This window comes from Lolium perenne, chromosome 7, assembly GCF_019359855.2.
Source record: "Lolium perenne isolate Kyuss_39 chromosome 7, Kyuss_2.0, whole genome shotgun sequence".
Taxonomy (NCBI): domain Eukaryota; kingdom Viridiplantae; phylum Streptophyta; class Magnoliopsida; order Poales; family Poaceae; genus Lolium; species Lolium perenne.
Window position 1 is genome coordinate 60,839,641 of NC_067250.2, and position 20,216 is coordinate 60,859,856.

Genomic DNA, 20,216 nt, shown 5'->3' on the forward strand with positions numbered 1-20,216 from the left:
GAAGGAAGTTTTCAAGGGTCAAAAGAGGAGGATGATATACTATGATCAAGAAGAGTGAAAGCTCTAAGCTTGGGGATGCCCCGGTGGTTCACCCCTGCATATATCAAGAAGACTCAAGCGTCTAAGCTTGGGGATGCCCAAGGCATCCCCTTCTTCATCGACAAATTATCAGGTTCCTTCTCTTGAAACTATATTTTTATTCGGTCACATCTTATGTGCTTTGCTTGGAGCGTCTGTATGCTTTTATTTTTGTTTGTGTTTGAATAAATTGGATTACATCATGCTTGTGTGGGAGAGAGACACGCTCCGCTGTTGCATATTAACACATGTGTTCTTACCTTTTAATATTCATGGCGAAGTTTCTTCTTCGTTAAAATGTTATATGCTTGGAATTGGAAAATGATACATGTAGTAATTGCTATAAATGTCTTGGGTAATGTGATACTTGGCAATTGTTGTGCTCATGTTTAAGCTCTTGCATCATATACTTTGCACCCATTAATGAAGAAATACATAGAGCATGCTAAAATTTGGTTTGCATATTTGGTCTCTCTAAAGTCTAGATAATTTCTAGTATTGAGTTTTGAACAACAAGGAAGACGGTGTAGAGTCTTATAATGTTTACAATATGTCTTTTATGTGAGTTTTGCTGCACCGGTTCATCCTTGTGTTTGTTTCAAATAAGCCTTGCTAGCCTAAACCTTGTATCGAGAGGGAATACCTCTCATGCATCCAAAATACTTGAGCCAACCACTATGCCATTTGTGTCCACCATACCTACCTACTACATGGTATTTCTCCGCCATTCCAAAGTAAATTGCTTGAGTGCTACCTTTAAAATTCCATCATTCACCTTTGCAATATATAGCTCATGGGACAAATAGCTTAAAAACTATTGTGGTATTGAATATGTAATTATGCACTTTATCTCTTATTAAGTTGCTTGTTGTGCGATAACCATGTTCACTGGGGACGCCATCAACTACTCTTTGTTGAATTTCATGTGAGTTGCTATGCATGTCCGTCTTGTCTGAAGTAAGAGAGATCTACCAACTTATGATTAAGCATGCATATTGTTAGAGAAGAACATTGGGCCGCTAACTAAAGCCATGATCCATGGTGGAAGTTTCAGTTTTGGACATATATCCTCAATCTCAAATGAGAAAATTATTAATTGTTGTTACATGCTTATGCATAAAAGAGGAGTCCATTATCTGTTGTCTATGTTGTCCCGGTATGGATGTCTAAGTTGAGAATAATCAATAGCGAGAAATCCAATGCGAGCTTTCTCCTTAGACCTTTGTACAGGCGGCATAGAAGTACCCCTTTGTGACACTTGGTAAAAACATGTGCATTGTGATGATCCGGTAGTCCAAGCTAATTAGGACAAGGTGCGGGCACTATTAGTATACTATGCATGAAGCTTGCAACTTATAAGATATAATTTACATGATACATATGCTTTATTACTACCGTTGACAAAATTGTTTCATATTTTCAAAATCAAAGCTCTAGCACAAATATAGCAATCGATGCTTTTCCTCTATGGAGGACCATTCTTTTACTTTCATGTTGAGTCAGTTCACCTATTTCTCTCCACCTCAAGAAGCAAACACTTGTGTGAACTGTGCATTGATTCCTACATACTTGCATATTGCACTTGTTATATTACTCTATGTTGACAATATCCATGAGATATACATGTTATAAGTTGAAAGCAACCGCTGAAACTTAATCTTCCTTAGTGTTGCTTCAATGCTTTTACTTTGAATTATTGCTTTATGAGTTAACTCTTATGCAAGACTTATTGATGCTTGTCTTGAAGTGCTATTCATGAAAAGTCTTTGCTGTATGATTCACTTGTTTACTCATGTCATATACATTGTTTTGATCGCTGCATTCACTACATATGCTTTACAAATAGTATGATCAAGTTTATGATGGCATGTCACTCCAGAAATTATCTGTGTTATCGTTTTACCTGCTCGGGACGAGCAGAACTAAGCTTGGGGATGCTGATACGCCTCCGACGTATCGATAATTTCTTATGTTCCATGCCACATTATTGATGTTATCTACATGTTTTATGCACACTTTATGTCATATTCGTGCATTTTCTGGAACTAACCTATTAACAAGATGCCAAAGTGCCAGTTCCTGTTTTCTGCTGTTTTTGGTTTCAGAAATCCTAGTAACGAAATATTCTCGGAATCGGACGAAATCAACGCCCAAGTTCCTATTTTCACCGGAAGCATCCAGAACACACGAGAACCGCCAGAGAAGGGGGACAGGGCCACCAAACCACACCCCGGCACGGCCAGGGGGGGGGGCGCGCCCCCCTATGGTTTGGGCAGCCCGTGGCCCCTCCGACTCCGACTCTTCGCCTATTTAAGCCGTCGTGACCTAAAACTTCGACACCAATTGACGAAACTCCAGAAAGACTCCAGGGGCGCCGCCGCCATCGCGAAACTCCAAGTCGGGGGACAGAACTCTGTTTCGGCACCCTGCCGGGACGGGGAATTGCCCCCGGAGCCATCTCCACTGCCGTCTTCACCGCCATCTTCACCGCCATCGCTGCCTCCATGATGAGGAGGGAGTAATCCACCCCTGAGGCTGAGGGCTCCGCTGTAGCTATGTGGTTCATCTCTCTCCCATGTACCTCAATACAATAATCTCATGAGCTGCTTTACATGATTGAGATTCATATGAGTTTTGTATCACAATTCATCTATGAGCTACTCTAGTGATGTTATTAAAGTATTCTATTCCTCTTGCATGGTGTAAAGGTGACTAGTGTGTGCACCATGTGGTTCTTGTCGTAGGCTATGATCATGATCTCTTGTGGATTGTGAAGTTAACTATTACTATGATGGTATTGATGTGATCTATTTGGTTATGTTGATCTATCTTACACTATAAGGTTACTTAAATATGAACAAATTGTGGAGCTTGTTAACTCCGGCATTGAGGGTTCGTGTAATCCTACGCAATGCGTTCATCATCCAACAAAAGTGTAGAGTATGCATTTATCTATTCTGTTATGTGATCAATGTTGAGAGTGTCCACTAGTGAAAGTGTAATCCCTAGGCCTTGTTCCTAAATACTGCTATCGCTGCTTGTTTCTTGTTTCTTTGCGTTACTACTGCTGCAATACTACCACCATCAACTACACGCCAGCAAGCTATTTTCTGGCACCGTTGCTACTGCTCATACTTATTTATACCACCTGTATTTCACTATCTCTTCGCCGAACTAGTGCACCTATTAGGTGTGTTGGGGACACAAGAGACTTCTTGCTTTGTGGTTGCAGTGTTGCATGAGAGGGATATCTTTGACCTCTTCCTCCCTGAGTTCGATAAACCTTGGGTGATCCACTTAAGGGAAAACTTGCTGCTGTTCTACAAACCTCTGCTCTTGGAGGCCCAACACTGTCTACAGGAAAAGGAGGGGGAAGTAGACATCAACCCCTTAGCTAGATGATACTTATGGTGCCCCTCATAATTATCCCACAGGCAGTGAGCCATCTGAGAGTTAATAAGAGAAATGGCCCATTTAGGGAACTTGATCACACTAAGGAGATAAATGGGAATACTGGCCAAGACACTCCTAACCAGCTCTAGTTTGGCAGCATGGTTGAGTAGTTTCCCTCTCCAGCCAGTAGCTCTTTTAATGATTTTATCAACAATAGGTTGAATATCTTCTTTTTTAAGCTTGCAGTGATGCAGAGGAACCCCTAGATACTGCAGGGGAAACTCACCCAACTTGCAACTCAAAGATTGTGCAAAAAGTTGTGCATCACTTTCAATCACATTAACAGGAACTAGATCACACTTATGAAAGTTAATCCTCATCCCAAACATATGTTCAAAGCAAGCCAAAATCCATTTTAAGTTAATGGCAGAAGTTAAACTTTTTTCAAGGAAGAGTAGGGTATCATCAGCATATTGCATACTAATGATACCCCCCCTTCCCAGGCCTTGCATAAGCCCAGCTATCTTCCCTCCAGAAGCAGCTTTATATAGGATTTTAGTAAAAACATCAGCCATAAAATTGAAAAGAATGGGTGATATAGGATCCCCTTGCCTTACACCCCTGCTAGTAAGGAAGAAATTGCTATTGCAATCATTGATCCTAACACCAACAGAACCATTATGTAATAAACCTTCAATGATCAACATCCCCCACTTGGGGCTAAAACCCCTCAACTTCATTACCCTCAAAAGAAAATCTCTATCAACTCTATCATATGCCTTTTCATAGTCAAGTTTAAAAATAAAACCACTATGTCCACTATGAACAGCATCATGAATTACTTCATGGGCAGATACCACACTCTCAAGTATATATCTCCCTTTAATAAAGGCAGTCTGATTAGGAGAAATAAGTTTCTCACTTACCACACCCAACCTATTAGTGGCACACTTAGACAAAATTTAAAACTGCAATTTGTCAAGGCAATAGGTCTGAATTTCTGTATAGTTACAGCATCAGTCTCCTTTGGAATCAGGGTCAAAAGAGAAAATTTTAGCCTAAAGAGATCAAGTTTTCCCTCATTCCAATCCTTAACCATAGCCATGAAGTCAGCTCTAAATGAGCTCCCAAAAATGTTGATAAAAGAGAAAAGAAAAACCATCAGGACCAGGAGCACCTTCAGCATAAGAACCAAAAATAGCTTCCTTTACCTCTTTCTCAGAAAAAGGAGCATCAAGCATCTCATTATGATTATGTGACACCATATCCTCTGGGTCCCAGAAATCATCTACTATATCAACATCAAGACAAGGTTCTTTGCAAAACAAAGCCTTATAATAATTAACAGCAATATTCAGCATACCTTTGTTGTCTTCCACCATCCCCTCATCACCTTGCAATTGGCAGATTTGCTTCTTCGTTCTCCTCTGATTAGCTACAGAATGGAAGTAGGCAGTATTACGATCTCCTTCCAAAATATATCTTTCTCTAGATCGTTGTCTAGCCTTAATTTCTTCATTACTCCAAATTTTGGTGAGCTCAAGAGAAATATCTTTCATCCTCTTCTTAGAAACAGGGGATAAACACTATGTTTCAGCAATAATATCAAGCAGATCATATTTAGCAAACCCATGATTATAGTGGGTAGCACTTTACCACCTAATTTACGGCATGTATAATGGTCGAGAGAACCATCTTCCCTTAGCCACCCATTTTTCTACAGAAGAAAATAGCTATAACGTGCATAATGTATTATTTTTTATTTTCAACACAATAATTAATGAAAATTAGTACAAAATTATGTTGCTACGGAAATACATTTAAAAAAATTAAGGCCTTAGCTATAGGAAACATATAAGAAAACTGTACATGATAATCAGATATAGACAGATGACGGGATCCTAGCTACAAAAATCTTAGAACATCTGCACAAGCCTGAATCGTCACCGGAGGGATTTGTAAGCCGCATTAGAAACTCGCCTACAGTGGCAAGACAAATGATTTACCCCGTTCTATCATCGGCCAAGAACAAACCCCGAGCTTGGCAGCGAAGGTTGATGAAGGTAGCATGAACATGAATATTCCTATGCGGTCTAGATGCATGTGGGTTCGTGTGCGATGCCCCGTGCGTGTGTGTTCGGAGATGTGGCTGGTGCCAGGACCAAGATGATGCTCGACTCCTCTGGTCCTGACTTTGCCACTCCGGTGGGGCTGGAGGCTGGTTCTCGAGAGACGAGCGACCCTGCGTGCCACTGCTGCCGGCCCCAAGGGCATTTCCGACGGCTGACAAGGCCATGGCAGAGGAGCCAGAAAATGTCTGATGGAGAGGTAATTTGTTGCTCAGCGGTAAAAGAAAATTAGTCAAAGTAATCAGGGATGCTACTATTAGAGTAGATATAGAACAATCACATTGATTTTTTTTTAAAAAAAAATGCAATTTCACATCCTATTATTTCCTGATAATAACCACTAAATATGTTACGTATCCGCGTGAGATATGCTTTCATGTTGTATGTTTTTCTAGATGTTCATTATTTGTAATATGCTTGATCAAATTTTGTTAAATATTATTACTTGACCAAACTTAAAATGCAGTGCAATTTGAGAAAGAGGTACGTGTTTCGTACGAATATATTGTAGTATCAGGTATTAGTATTCGCACATGCGCGCTACGCGCTCCCTTGGTATGAGAAAACGACCACGTTACACACCTCCACGTCACGACCAGAATACGGATTCAAAGATGTAGTATACACACGTACAGGGAGGACAAATCTACGACGGGCTTGCCGTCTCTACAGTCAATACGATTTGGTCGCCTTCAGCGGGAGCCCTACAGTCCCATATGACAACGGCTACGCACGTCCGTCTTCGTGCAGCTCCAGAACGAGACACGACAGCTGCCGTGGATCATCGGATTGCCCCCGGCACCCGATCCCAGGAAACCAACCCGTCGGCAGCGTCGCCCGGCTAGCTATAGCTTCATTAATACGACCTCGCCGGCGGCGCCGGCCGGTCCGATTCCTTGCCGTGGCAGGCGCAAAAAAGAAGACGTACGCAACATCTGCCGGGGCGATCCCGGCGGTAGGGTACGCGTGTTGCTTGCTCGAATGCCATTAACTAGCTGCGAGACAATTTGATAAACTAAAATATGCATGCTCGAGTGCATTTTCTCAAATTTATTAAAATTCCAGTATTTATTTTTTTAGGCTGGTCTAATTGTGATGAAGAATTTTTTCCCATCTAGCTTGTTCATAATTAAAGCTGGCTTAGAAATTAGATTATGGGAATATAAGTGGTTGGGTAACCTGCACTTCAAGAACAATACCCAGCTCCATATAACATAGTTCATCATAAAGGTGAGAATTGGTGAGGTGCTAGAGTATTTCCCACCAAATGTGACGTTCAGGAAGAATTTAGTTGGTCCTAAGCTTGCGCCATGGAACGCGAAAGGACCGACGAATTTTATTGGAGTCTACAGGGGAACGGTAAATTCTCGGTACATTCTATGTATAGAGGTTTAATCAATAAATTGGCCAAAAGTGTTAGTTGATAATAACAAAAAGAAGTGAAAAATAAAGATTGAATTAACCTAAGATTTTTAGCATGGTATCTTCAACTCTAGGAAGAGAAGCAACACTAAATAAAAAAAAAACCTTGTAAAACATAGTTAGTACAGCGTTGATCGTGGAGAAAAATGAAGGGACTGGAGGTGTGGCATCAACGTTTGGGATTTAAAACGACGGCGAACGGTAGATGTAAAGTTGGCCACGAGATAAGAGGCGTGGATGCAGATTTTGACTGCTCGATCGAGCTCCTCACGTTGTACTGATGTGATCGGAGAGGTGAAGATAGTCAGGCCGGGACGCATGATAGTGGCAGAGTCTCTCAATTTCCTACTCTTTACCGCTCGATACAACAACAAAAATGGTCAGATCGGTCCACCTAAAGAGATTAGCATCACAATTACCTTTTGGTTCGCTTTGAAGTTCTTGCTCTGATTCTTGAGCTACTTAACTAGAATCGTCAAAAACGTGTTGTAACATTCTATTATTCCTCCTCAGTGATAGTTAGGCATCTAACCATCCACTATGGAGCAACCAGCAACACATTGCATTTTTAACCTCCTCTCTTGTGCAGTGCCATGCATGGTGCCATGGTGGGCGGGGCGGCTACGGCCTACCTTTCGTAGACGCCCCTTCCAAAGTTGCAGCGAAAATATAAAGGACCGCAGACTTGGCGAGCTCCCGTCCATGTCGACCTCGCGCTCGCCGCACAACCTTTGACTCCCAAACCTTCCTCCGACCTTCTCCCCTTTTTAACTCCCACACCCTACACGCTCAAACACCGCAAAGAACAACGCCAACCCAACCCGCCCGCCGGCCACGCCCACCGCGCGCGCAGAGCAAAGGTTAGGGACGGAGGCGGCCAAACTCCAGAGAGAACACAGCCGGCAATGGGCAACACCATCGGCGGCCGGCGCAAGGGCGCCAAGATCATGCAGCTGGACGGCACGGCGTTCCGGGTCAAGCCGCCGGCGTACGCGGGCGCGGTGCTGCGCGACCACCCGGGCTTCCAGCTCCTCGACTCCGAGCAGGTCAAGCTGCTCGGCGTCCGCGCGCGCCCGCTCGAGCACGACGCGCTGCTCCGCCCCGGCCGGCTTTACTTCCTCGTCGTGCTGCCGAAGCCCACCGCGCCGCCGCGCCGCGCCTGGTCCGGCGCGCTCCACGTCGGCGCGCGCGAGCGGCTCGAGTCGCTCATGCTCACGCGCCGCTCCACCTCCGACCTCACCTTCCCCACCGGCACCGCGCCGGCGTCCCCCGCCGCCTCCGACGGCGGGCCGGTGCAGCTCAGGATGCGCCTGCCCAAGGCGCAGGTGGCCAAGCTCATGAGCGAGAGCCGGGACCCCGCCGAGGCCGCCGCCAAGATCATGCAGCTCTGCGCCGCCAACAACGCCGGAAGCGGTGCCGTGACGCCCGAGAGGTTCGCTCCGCGGACGCCCGAGCGGGGGGCGATGTTCGTGCCAACGCCGGACTGGGGCACCGGTGTTCGGCTCCCGCAGACGCCGGAGCACAGCCCGCGGTTCGTGCCCACGCCAGACTGGGGCGGCGGCAGGTTCTCGCGGACGCCGGAGCGGAGCCCGAGGTTCGCCGCAACGCCCGAGTGGGGCGCCAGGTTCATGATGCCCACGCCGGAGCGAGATACCGGGATGATGGCGAAGACGCCGGCCGAAAGGTGGTCCGCGCTAACCGGCACGCCGGACGGCAAGGCCAGCCGGAAGGAGGTAATGCACCGCTTTATTTCAATTTTTGCTTTTATTATTAAAAATAAAAAAAATGTTATCATTAGAACTATGTTAGGTATTATGGCCTGAATCAAATATTCTTGATAGCTATACAAAACAAATTACACGCACACGTTGGTCTTTTTGTGGTTGTTTTTGTTTCATCTGCATTTCATTGTTGCTTTTCAAACAAAAATAAAACATTTGTTTCCGGCAAGCAAAGGAATTAACGCATATGACACGGGCGCGCAGGACAGGCCATGTCATTCACTCATTTGTCAAGCTTGCCCAGTTAATATGAGTAATTTAGTCCATGATAAAAAAAAACTGCTACTTTTTGTAGCACTTTTTTCATCGAACTAAATTCTCTATCTCAATATATTTCGTGCTAAGGATAGGTTTGTTTCTTAGTTTTTGTTGTTGTGTGCATTCGTAGGATATTGCGTTGTTGCATGCTAGATGTAATTAGTATCTCTCGATCATATACACCGCTAATAGCATGTGCAACACCGCTTTTTTTCCTTGAGCATACACCGCTAGCAGCCTGTTATGTAGGAGTCATGGTAGGAAGAAGCGATGTACACTAGATGGGTCTAGCGTGCTGCGTGCCTGAAGTCGATCCTGAGTTCCTGACACGTTAGTCATTTTCTCTCGCTGGCCGTCAATTCCAGGATTTGATTGGTTGAGCGATGGTACAATATACAGTTGCTTGTCATGCTTGAAGACCAACATACTACTAGGCTAGCAGTCGTAAATCTACCATGGAAAAATGTTTATCCTGCTGAAGTTTCAAGGCGAGCACCTCTGAATCTTCAATGTTGTCAACAGATATTTTCGCAGAGCAATGCTTCATTGTGTGGATAGTCCTCCTTCATGTGCGGATTCAGCGTAACAGCCATGGTGGATGCTTCTTCTAGATGCCTAATAACTTGTAGAATTTCTTGTACAGTCACATTTGTAGAAAGTCCGTGCGTTGCGTACCCAGGACGGTCTTAATTTCCCATGTCAAAACATTAGGAGTACTTAGATACGTGTCAAATACTTCTATGGTGGAGGTACAAACACGCGAGCGTCGCATGTCTGACTAAGTAAACCATTTGAGAAATTCTCAAGGATCATAACAGGACATGTTGCTCCATCAGAACTATACCCATTAGTGTCTCATGGGCCGATTCTTTCCAGTCACCGTCACTATTGTAGCAACTTACTAATTGGATTAATTTCTCGAGCACCTGTGTGTCAAACCAGTAATATCAACCATTAAACTAGGTTAGGCAGAAGCAGGCAATCGTTACATGATACCTATTTTTCTGACAAAGACATGACTGACATAGTATGATACTATGTTGGTGTTTTGTATTGCTGTTCGTTTCATTGTTGCAAACAAAACTTTTAATCCACAATAAAAAAAACAAGAATCTGCTAGACGGTGTTTAATTGAATTATTTAGCCTCCTTGGATATCTGGAAACTATGTGCTGCGTCAAAGTTCTCACCTTCGGATCAAGACCATCATAGCAGTCATAGGTCTACCACTGGAAGATTCATCTCATGCTGAAGTTTCAACGCGAGCGTCTCTAAATCTTCAGTGTTGTCAACAGATATGTTTTCAGACCAATAGCACTGTTTCATCTTCCAACTAGAACTGCTGCGTCAAAGTTCCATTTCATTCTCCCTTTGCAAAAAAAAAAAAAAAAAAAAAGAGTAGCATTTCATGCTACAGATAGTCATCCTTTATCTGCGGATTCAGCACAGCAGCCATGTATTTTCCTTCTAGACGTAATGACTAGAACTTCATGTAGTGCAGTCAGATTTGTAGAAAGTCTGTGTTGCGTAGCTAGGATGATCTCTCAAACTCCCATGTCAAAAAATTACACGTAGTCCTTAAATACGGCTCAAATAATTCTATGTTGGCTCTACAAACACGCCGAGCATCACACATCTGACTAAGTAACCAATTAGAGAAAGTTTCAGGGACCATAAAAGGACAAGTTGCTCCATCAGAATTATACCCGTAAGTGTAACCAGGATGGTCTTAGTTTCCCATGTCCAAAGCATTGCCCGTACTATAGTACGGCTCAAATATTTCTCTGGTGGTAGTACAAACACACGGAGAGTCGCATGTCTGACTAAGTAGCCAATTAGAGATAGTTTTCAAGATCACAACAGGAGAAGTTGCTCCATCAAAATTATACCCATTAGTGTCTCTTGGGCCGATTCGTTGGAGTCACCCTAACTAATGTAGCAACTTACTGATCTGATTCATTATTGAGCTCCCCCAAAGTCAGAGCAGTAATATCAATCATTAAACTAGATTGGGCAGAAGCAGGTAATCGTTACATGATACTTATTTTTCAGATAAAGACATGACATAGAATGACACTATGTCACTGAAGTTCATCCTATCGTCATGAGAATTGAGAAAACCATTTTTCTATCTGTGCTAATTCTTCTGTCTAGAAGATAGGGAAAATTACATCAGCATTCCGGTTCATTACAGATTTTCTTTGCTTTGCTATTTGGCAAGCGCATTATTGTTAAAATGACATCGTGGCCCGATTTTTTCTTTCTCTGTACTTATCTGATTGCATTATTGTTAATGGCATCGTTTTCTGCTGCTAATGCGTAAAGACATTCACATTTGGATTAGAGCGAGTTACCCGTCGCTTTTGCTGACATCTTCTCCGGCGATTAATTTTCTTTTCCTTGATTCTGTGGTGTTTCAGAAGCGAACGCGGTTCGTCGCCATGCCAGACGAGATAATCGCCTGACTATTCCTGCAACAACACTACAGCACCGCAGGCATGTTTCAGATTCAGAGTATGTGAACGTACGGATCTGCAGATGCCAACGTGCCAGCTTCATCAGTCATTTTCTTCCTTACAAGTTATAGATCGACCACAGATTGCCGGCGTCGGAGACACGAGAGGGAGAATGCCGGCGACGGATTCTCCTGCCTCGCTTCTTCAGAGACGGCAAGGAGTGTCGTTTTCTTCTTTTGTATCAGTGCACTCGTCGCCTCTTCTGTTTCTGTAGTTAGCTGAAGCTTAGAGGAGATGTATGTATATGGAGCTCGACGTCTAAACGTACATAAACTATGTGCATGACGTTGGAGACGGGACCCTGCGTTGCCAACACGTCTACGGGTCGTCTCCAACCTTGCTGCACTGGGTTCTCGCTTGTCTCGATCGTGTGCCATCCGGTCATGAATTTTGTAAATATTTTTGGTTGCAGACAAATAACGAATCGGGCATTCAGACGTGGTTAGTGTTTTATTTGATGAACCATAACCATTGGGAGCTGGATGTCAGATACGGAAGCAAGGATCGGAAATCCCGACTGTTCATCATCGAGTAGGGGCATTTTTTCCAACACTTTTTCAGGAATTTTTGATGACACAGAATCGCAAAAGTTTTTTTTAAAGGGGGTAAAAGCTTTGCCCATTCATTCATTAAGTTGAAAGTTTAAAGTTTGTTACAACCCGATGGCAGCTCAAAACAATCACCCTCGTGACATGATTGAACCCAATTACTTACCACCTGTCATGCTCCAACGAGCCGCCTCTCCCTTAATCTTATTTCAAACAACGGTCGGCATTGTGGAAACATTTCGAAAAACTCCCACGTTTCGCTCATTCCAAATCTCTCAAGAGGTGAACATGATTAGGGATGCAAAGGACTTTCTCTTGGTGACGTTTGTGTAGATGAAACTAAGCCACCACTTTTTGACTGCCTCACAATTGCCCCAAGTCGAAGGGTCCACATTGGTGATGCCAAGCCAAGAGATAATAGAGTTCCAAACCAGCAAGGAGTAGCGGCATTTGAAGATAAGATGCGGCACAGTTTCGGGATCCCTTTTGCAAAGTTGACACACATCGCAATTAGACCACCCACGCTTTTGGAGGCGGTCGGCTGTCCAAACACGGTTCTGGAGAATAAGCTAAGCGAAGAGCTTACACTTCCGCGGGATACGAATTCTTCCACACCGCCTCCATCATGCAGGAGTTGATCATACCCTCAAATTGAGCCTTGTAAGTCGCCACCGTGTAAGATCCCGATGCGGTGAATTTACATGTGATGTCATCCACAGTACCCTCAGTGAGTTGCACCTCTTAAACCCTTGTCCATAACTCCACGAACTCGGTAAGGTGGTTAATTGTGATGCCTTCGTTGGTCTTGATTTTTGCTATCAAAAATTCTTGGTTGATGTCGTTGTGCACCGTGAAGTTTTTGTGCTTAGAGATTGCAAAGATAGATGGCGCAATGTCCTTTGGTTTCTCCCTTGAAGACAAGGCGTATGCCAAAAGCTTGCAATACGCCCATCGTCGATGGTGATGGTGGTGCCGCATAGAAAAGATCCATATCCGCTTCTTCACATGGGTGATCATTCCCAATCCATGCCTTAGAGGGGTCTTTCAACCGTAGCCAAGGACATAGTAGACGCAAATGGCCTTCCAATTAACTAAGTGGACCAATGACTTGAGCTCGAGCTAATGCAATATATGACAACGTGAATTTTCTCATCTCCATATGTATATTTTGTACACCCTTGGATGATATACTACTTGACTCCAATATGCTATGTGTACATCCCTCATTAACTGGATCCATGGATAGGAAGCTAAACCGTAGTCTCCGACCCTCTACACCGGAGTCTCTACACCATCAAATCGTAGTATCCGCACACCAAAAATCAAGCTAAATTAAATCGCATGTGCAACATAGAGATGCCATGCCGGAGCATGGTCCGGAGTCCCCGGCCCTTGAAGCCACCCAGACCTAAGAATTTGGTCTACCACTCAGAATCTACAAGCTAAGTGACAAAAGCTGCACGAAAGTCAAGTTGGGCCCAGCCCATGTAACCTCCATGATATTTCCTTTATGACTAAATTACCTCTAGTTTATGGGTGGTTATATATATGCCCCCACCTCCATTTGGAAACCTAGAATTGATGTTAAGTTTAAAAATTTGCATGTGCCTCCTCCCATGTGGGATCCTTCCTCTCCTTAGACCATAAATCTATTGGCTATATTAAAGGCTCCTCCTTGCTTTGAATCTTTTCCCTATAGTGAAATCTATTGCTATTGATTGCTTTGCAGCTCTATCAATCTGTAATCTCTAGGTTATTTTGGAATTCTATCATTGGCTTGTTGATATGTCTCAAACGTATCCATAATTTCTGATGTTCCATGCTAGTTTTATGACAATAATCACATATTTTATACACACTTTACATCATTTATATGCATTTTCCGGCACTAACCTATTAACAAGATGCCGAAGCGCCAGTTCCTGTTTTGTGCTGTTTTTGGTTTCAGAAACCCTACACAGGAAATATTCTCAGAATTGGACGAAATTAACGCCCAGGGTCTTATTTTTCCACGGAGCTTCCAAAAGACCGAAGGGGATACGAAGTGGGGCCACGAGGTGGCGACACCACAAGGCGGCGCGGCCAAGGAGGGGCCCGTGCCGCCCTACGGTGTGGGCCCCTCGAGCGCCCCCCGACTCTGCCCTTCCGCCTACTTAAACTCTCCGTCGCGAAAACCCTATTACCAAGAGCCACGATACGGAAAAAGTTCCAGAGACGCCGCCGCCGCCAATCCCATCTCGGGGGATTCAGGAGATCGCCTCCGGCACCCTGCCGGAGAGGGAAATCATCACCGGAGGGCTCTACATCACCATGCCCGCCTCCGGATTGATGTGTGAGTAGTTCATCCTTGGACTATGGGTCCATAGCAGTAGCTAGATGGTTGTCTTCTCCTCATTGTGCTATCATGTTAGATCTTGTGAGCTGCCTATCATGATCAAGATCATCTATTTGTAATGCTACATGTTGTGTTTGTTTGGATCCGATGAATATTGAATACTATGTCAAGTTGATTATCAATCTATCATATATGTGTTGTTTATGTTCTTGCATGCTCTCCGTTGCTAGTAGAGGCTCTGGCCAAGTTGATACTTGTGACTCCAAGAGGGAGTATTTATGCTCGATAGTGGGTTCATGCCTCCATTGAATCTGGGACAGTGACAGAAAGTTCTAAGGTTGTGGATGTGCTGTTGCCACTAGGGATAAAACATCAATGCTTTGTCTAAGGATATTTGTGTTGATTACATTACGCACCATACTTAATGCAATTGTCTGTTGTTTGCAACGTAATACTGGAAGGGGTGCGGATGCTAACCCGAAGGTGAACTTTTTAGGCATAGATGCATGCTGGATAGCGGTCTATGTACTTTGTCGTAATGCCCTGATTAAATCTCATAGTAATCATCATGATATGTCTGTGCATCTCTATTTGTCAATTGCCCAACTGTAATTTATTTACCAACATGCTATTTATCTTATGGGAGAGACACCACTAGTGAACTGTGGACCCCGGTCCATTCTTTTACATCTGAATACAATCTACTGCAAACTCTGTTCTCTACTGTTCTTTGCAAGCAAACATCATTCTCCACACCATACGTTTAATCCTTTGTTTACAGCAAGCCGGTGAGATTGACAACCTCACTGTTAAGTTGGGGCAAAGTATTTTGATTGTGTTGTGCAGGTTCCACGTTGGCTCCGGAATCCCTGGTGTTGTGCCGCACTACACTCCTTCACCAACAACCTTCACGTGGCCTTCATCTCCTACTGGTTCGACAACCTTGGTTTCATACTGAGGGAAACTTGCTGCTATACGCATCACACCTTCCACTTGGGGTTCCCAACGGACGTGTGCTTCACGCGTTATCAAGCTAAATTTCTGGCGCCGTTGCCGGGGAGATCAAGACACACTGCAAGGGGAGTCTCTCACATCCAATCTCTTTACTTTGTTATTGTCTTACTTTACTTTATTTTATTTTCTGTTTTGTTTGCTTTCTTTATATCAAAAACACAAAAAATTTAGTTGCTTTACTTTATTTCATTTGTCTTGTTTGCATTCTTTATATCAAAAACACAAAAAAAAAATTAGTTACTTGCATTTACTTTACTTTATTTAGTTTGTTTTTCTTGTCTTTATTACTGTTAAAATGAATACTCCTGAGAACACTAAGTTGTGTGACTTCACTAGCACCAATAATAATGATTTTATATGCACTCCTATTGCTCCACCTGCTACTACAGCAGAATTCTATGAAATTAAACCTGATTTATTAAATCTTGTTATGAGAGAGCAATTTTCTGGTGTTAGTTCTGATGATGCTGCTGCCCATCTTAATAATTTTGTTGAACTTTGTGAAATGCAAAAGTATAAGGATGTAGATGGTGACATTATAAAATTGAAATTGTTTCCTTTCTCCTTAAGAGGAAGAGCTAAAGATTGGTTGCTATCTTTGCCTAAGAATAGTATCGATTCATGGACTAAATGTAAAGATGCTTTCATTGGTAGATATTATCCTCCTGCTAAAATTATATCTTTGAGAAGTAGCATTATGAATTTTAAGCAATTGGATAATGAACATGTTGCCCAAGCATGGGAAAGAATGAAATCTTTGGTAAAGAATTGCCCTACCCATGGACTAACTACTTGGATGATCATCCAAACCTTTTATGCAGGACTGAATTTTTCTTCGCGGAACCTATTGGATTCAGCTGCTGGAGGTACTTTTATGTCCATCACTTTGGGCGCCGCAACAAAGCTTCTTGATGATATGATGATAAATTACTCTGAATGGCACACGGAAAGGACTCCACAAGGTAAGAAGGTAAATTCTGTTGAAGAAACCTCCTCCTTGAGTGATAAGATTGATGCTATTATGTCTATGCTTGTGAATGGTAGATCTAATGTTGATCCTAATAATATTCATTTAGCTTTATTGGTTGCTCAAGAAGATCATGTTGATGTGAACTTCATTAAAAGTAATAATTTTAACAACAATGCTTATAGGAATAATTCTGGTAACAACTATAGGCCATATCCTTCTAATAATGGTAATGGTTATGGTAATTCTTATGGTAATTCTTACAACAATAGTAGGAGTGTACCCTCTGGTCTTGAAGTCATGCTTAAAGAATTTATTAGTACACAAACTGCTTTTAACAAATCTGTTGAAGAAAAGCTTGGTAAAATTGATATTCTTGCTTCTAAGGTTGATAGTCTTACTGCTGATGTTGATCTTTTAAAATTGAAAGTTATGCCTAATGAAGATAAAGATATTAAGTCGTTTGCTACAGCAAACGCTATCCAAGTTCGAATTAATGAAAATATTAGATTGATGGCTGCACTGCATGCTAGGTGGGAAAGAGAAGAAAAAGAAGAAAAACTTGCTAAAGAGAATAACGTAGCTAAAGTTTGGACTATTACCACCACTAGTAATGATGATGCTTCACATGTTGCTAAACCTACTACTATCAATGGTAAAATAATTGGTGTTGGCAATGTTTCTACTCCTAGTGCAAAGCGTGCAAAACTGCCTGAAACTGCTGAAACTGCTGAAACTGTTTGTGATAAAACTGCTGAATTTTTTTAAAATATTGGGGACAATGATCCCATTGCTGTAGATCATAATGATTTAGATTTTGATGATTTTCATATCTCTGAAGTTATTAAGTTCTTACAAAAACTTGCTAGAAGTCCTAATGCTAGTGCTATAAATTTGGGCTTTACAAAACATATTACAAATGCTCTCATTAAAGCTAGAGAAGAGAAATTAAAACTTGAAACTTCTATTCCTAGGAAGTTGGAAGATGGTTGGGAGCCCATCATTAAGATGAAGGTCAATGATTTTGATTGTAATGCTTTATGTGATCTTGGTGCAAGTATTTCTGTTATGCCTAAGAAAATCTATAATATGCTTGACTTGCCACCATTGAAAAATTGTTATTTAGATGATAATCTTGCTGATAATTCTACAAAGAAACCTTTGGGGAGGATTGATAATGTTCGCATTACAGTTAACAATAACCTTGTCCCGTTGATTTTGTTGTCTTGGATATTGAATGCAATGCATCTTGTCCCATTATTTTGGGAAGACCTTTTCTTCGAACTGTTGGTGCTATTATTGATATGAAGGAAGGGAATATTAAATATCAATTTCCTCTCAAGAAAGGTATGGAACACTTCCCTAGAAAGAGAATGAAGTTACCTTTTGATTCTATTATTAGAACAAATTATGATGTTGATGCTTCATCTCTCGATAATACTTGATTCACACTTTCTGCGCCTAGCTGAAAGGCGTTAAAGAAAAGCGCTTATGGGAGACAACCCATTATTTTACTTCTGCACTTTTGTTTTATATTTGAGTCTTGGAAGTTGTTACTGTAGGATAACGTTGCATAGAAAACAAAAATTTTCCTACCGCAAACACGAAATCCAAGCCAAGATGCAATCTAGAAGACGGTAGCAACGCGGGGATTGTCGAGTCTCACCCTTGAAGAGATTCCAAAGCCTACAAGATGAGGCTCTTGTTGCTGCGGTAGACGATCACTTGCCGCTTGCAAAAGCGCGTAGAAGATCTTGATCACGGCGCCACGAACGGGCAGCACCAGAGAATGGAGTCTTAGTCATTTTTCCCATTAGACATGCTTCGCATCTATCAAGTGACTCAAAGTCAAGTGATTCAAGTAATCCATCGGTATGGAGTTTCTTCATGCGTTTCACTCCAATATGACCAAGACGACAGTGCCACATATATGTAGAATTATCATTCAATTTAATTCGCTTAGCATCAATGTTATGTATATGTGTATCACTACTATCGAGATCTAACAGAAATAAGCCATTCTTTTCAGGTGCTCGACCATAAAAGATATTATTCATAAAAATAGAACAACCATTATTCTCAGACTTGAATGAATAACCATCTTGCATTAAACAAGATCCAGATATAATGTTCATGCTCAACGCGGGTACAAAATAACAATTATTGAGGCTTAAAACTAATCCCGAAGGTAGATGTAGAGGAAGTGTGCCGACAGCGATCACATCGACTTTGGATCCATTTCCAACGCGCATGGTCACTTCATCCTTTAGTAGTCTTCGTTTATTCTTTAGTTCCTGTTTCGAGTTACAAATATGAGCAACCGAACCAGTATCAAATACCCAGGTACTAGTACGAGAACCAGTAAGATAAACATCTATAACATGTATATCAGATATACCTTCTTTCTTCTTCTTGACAAGGCCGCTCTTCAGATCCGCCAAATACTTGGAGCAATTACGCTTCCAGTGTCCCTTCTCCTTGCAGTAATAACACTCAGCATCAGGCTTAGGGCCAGTCTTAGGTTTCACAGGAGGCGTGGCAGCTTTCTTGCCACCCTTCTTGAATTTTCCCTTAGACTTGCCCTGTTTCTTGAAACTGGTGGTCTTGTTGACCATCAACACTTGGTGCTCTTTCTTGATCTCAATCTCAGCAGATTTCAGCATGGAGAAGAGTTCAGGTAACTCTTTGTTCATGTTCTGCATATTGTAGTTCATCACAAAGTTCTTGTAACTAGGTGGCAGTGATTGAAGGACACGATTAATCCCTCAAATTGTTAGGAATCACTATTCCCAAGTCACTGAGTTTCTTCGCATGCCCGGTCATGGCGAGCATGTGCTCACTAACGGAGCTGCCTTCTTCCATCATGCAGCTGAAGAAGTGTTTCGATGCTTCATAGCATTCCACGGCCGCATGAGTTTCAAAGATAGTCTTCAACTCATTGATTAACTCATGTGGATCGTGGTGCTCAAAACGTTTTTGAAGATCGGCTTCCAGACTGCATAGGATGGCACACTGAACTTGAGAGTACCGAGTTTTCCGAGTCGCGTAAACATTCTTTACTTCATCGGTTTCAGTTTCTGCAGGAGGGTCACCTAGCGGTGCATCAAGCACATATTGCAGATTTCCGCCATTGAGGAAGATCCTCACATGACGGAACCAGTCGGTGAAGTTGCTACCGTTGCTCTTAAGCTTTTCTTTCTCTAGGAACTGGTTAAAATTGATTGAGGATGCCATATCTACAACATATTTGCAATAGTTTAGACTAATGTTTATGACAAATTGAGTTCAAATTTTAATTCAACATAATTAAAAACTAGGTGAACTCCCACTCAAAACAATATCCCTCGCATTGTCTTAGTGATCACACGAACCAAATCCACCACACCAAGTCCGATCATCACGAGACAAGATGTAACTTCAATGGCGAACACTCAAAGTGTTCATCATATCAATCATATGATTCATGCTCTACCTTTCGGTATCACGTGTTCCGAGACCATGTCTGTACATGCTAGGCTCGTCAAGGCCACCTTAGTATCCGCATGTGCAAAACTGTCTTGCACCCGTTGTATGCACTTGTTGAATCTATCACACCCGATCATCACGAGATGCTTCGAAACGACAAGTCTTGGCAACGGTGCTACTAAGGATGAACACTTTATTATCTTGATATTTTAGTGAGAGGGATCATCTTATAATGCTACCGTCGCGATCTAAGCAAAATAAGATGCATAAAAGGATTAACATCACATGCAGTTCATATGTGATATGATCTG

General features: G+C 42.5%; 1 protein-coding gene across 1 annotated transcript; it reads left to right on the forward strand.

Annotated features, from left to right (window-relative positions):
- Positions 1–7,717: 7,717 nt before the first annotated feature.
- LOC127317338 (uncharacterized protein At1g66480) lies at positions 7,718–12,013 on the forward strand. The gene is made up of 2 exons (XM_051347891.2): positions 7,718–8,755; positions 11,481–12,013. The coding sequence occupies exons 1-2, from the start codon at positions 7,928–7,930 to the stop codon at positions 11,523–11,525; spliced, it is 873 nt and encodes a 290-aa protein (XP_051203851.1). The 5' UTR covers positions 7,718–7,927; the 3' UTR covers positions 11,526–12,013.
- Positions 12,014–20,216: the final 8,203 nt, after the last annotated feature.

Coding starts and splice junctions, on each gene's coding strand:
- LOC127317338 (XM_051347891.2), top strand. CDS start 7,928: ATGGGCAACACCATCGGCGGCCGGCGCAAGGGCGCCAAGATCATGCAG. Junction 8,756..11,480: donor GCAAGGCCAGCCGGAAGGAG/GTAATGCACCGC, acceptor GTGGTGTTTCAG/AAGCGAACGCGGTTCGTCGC.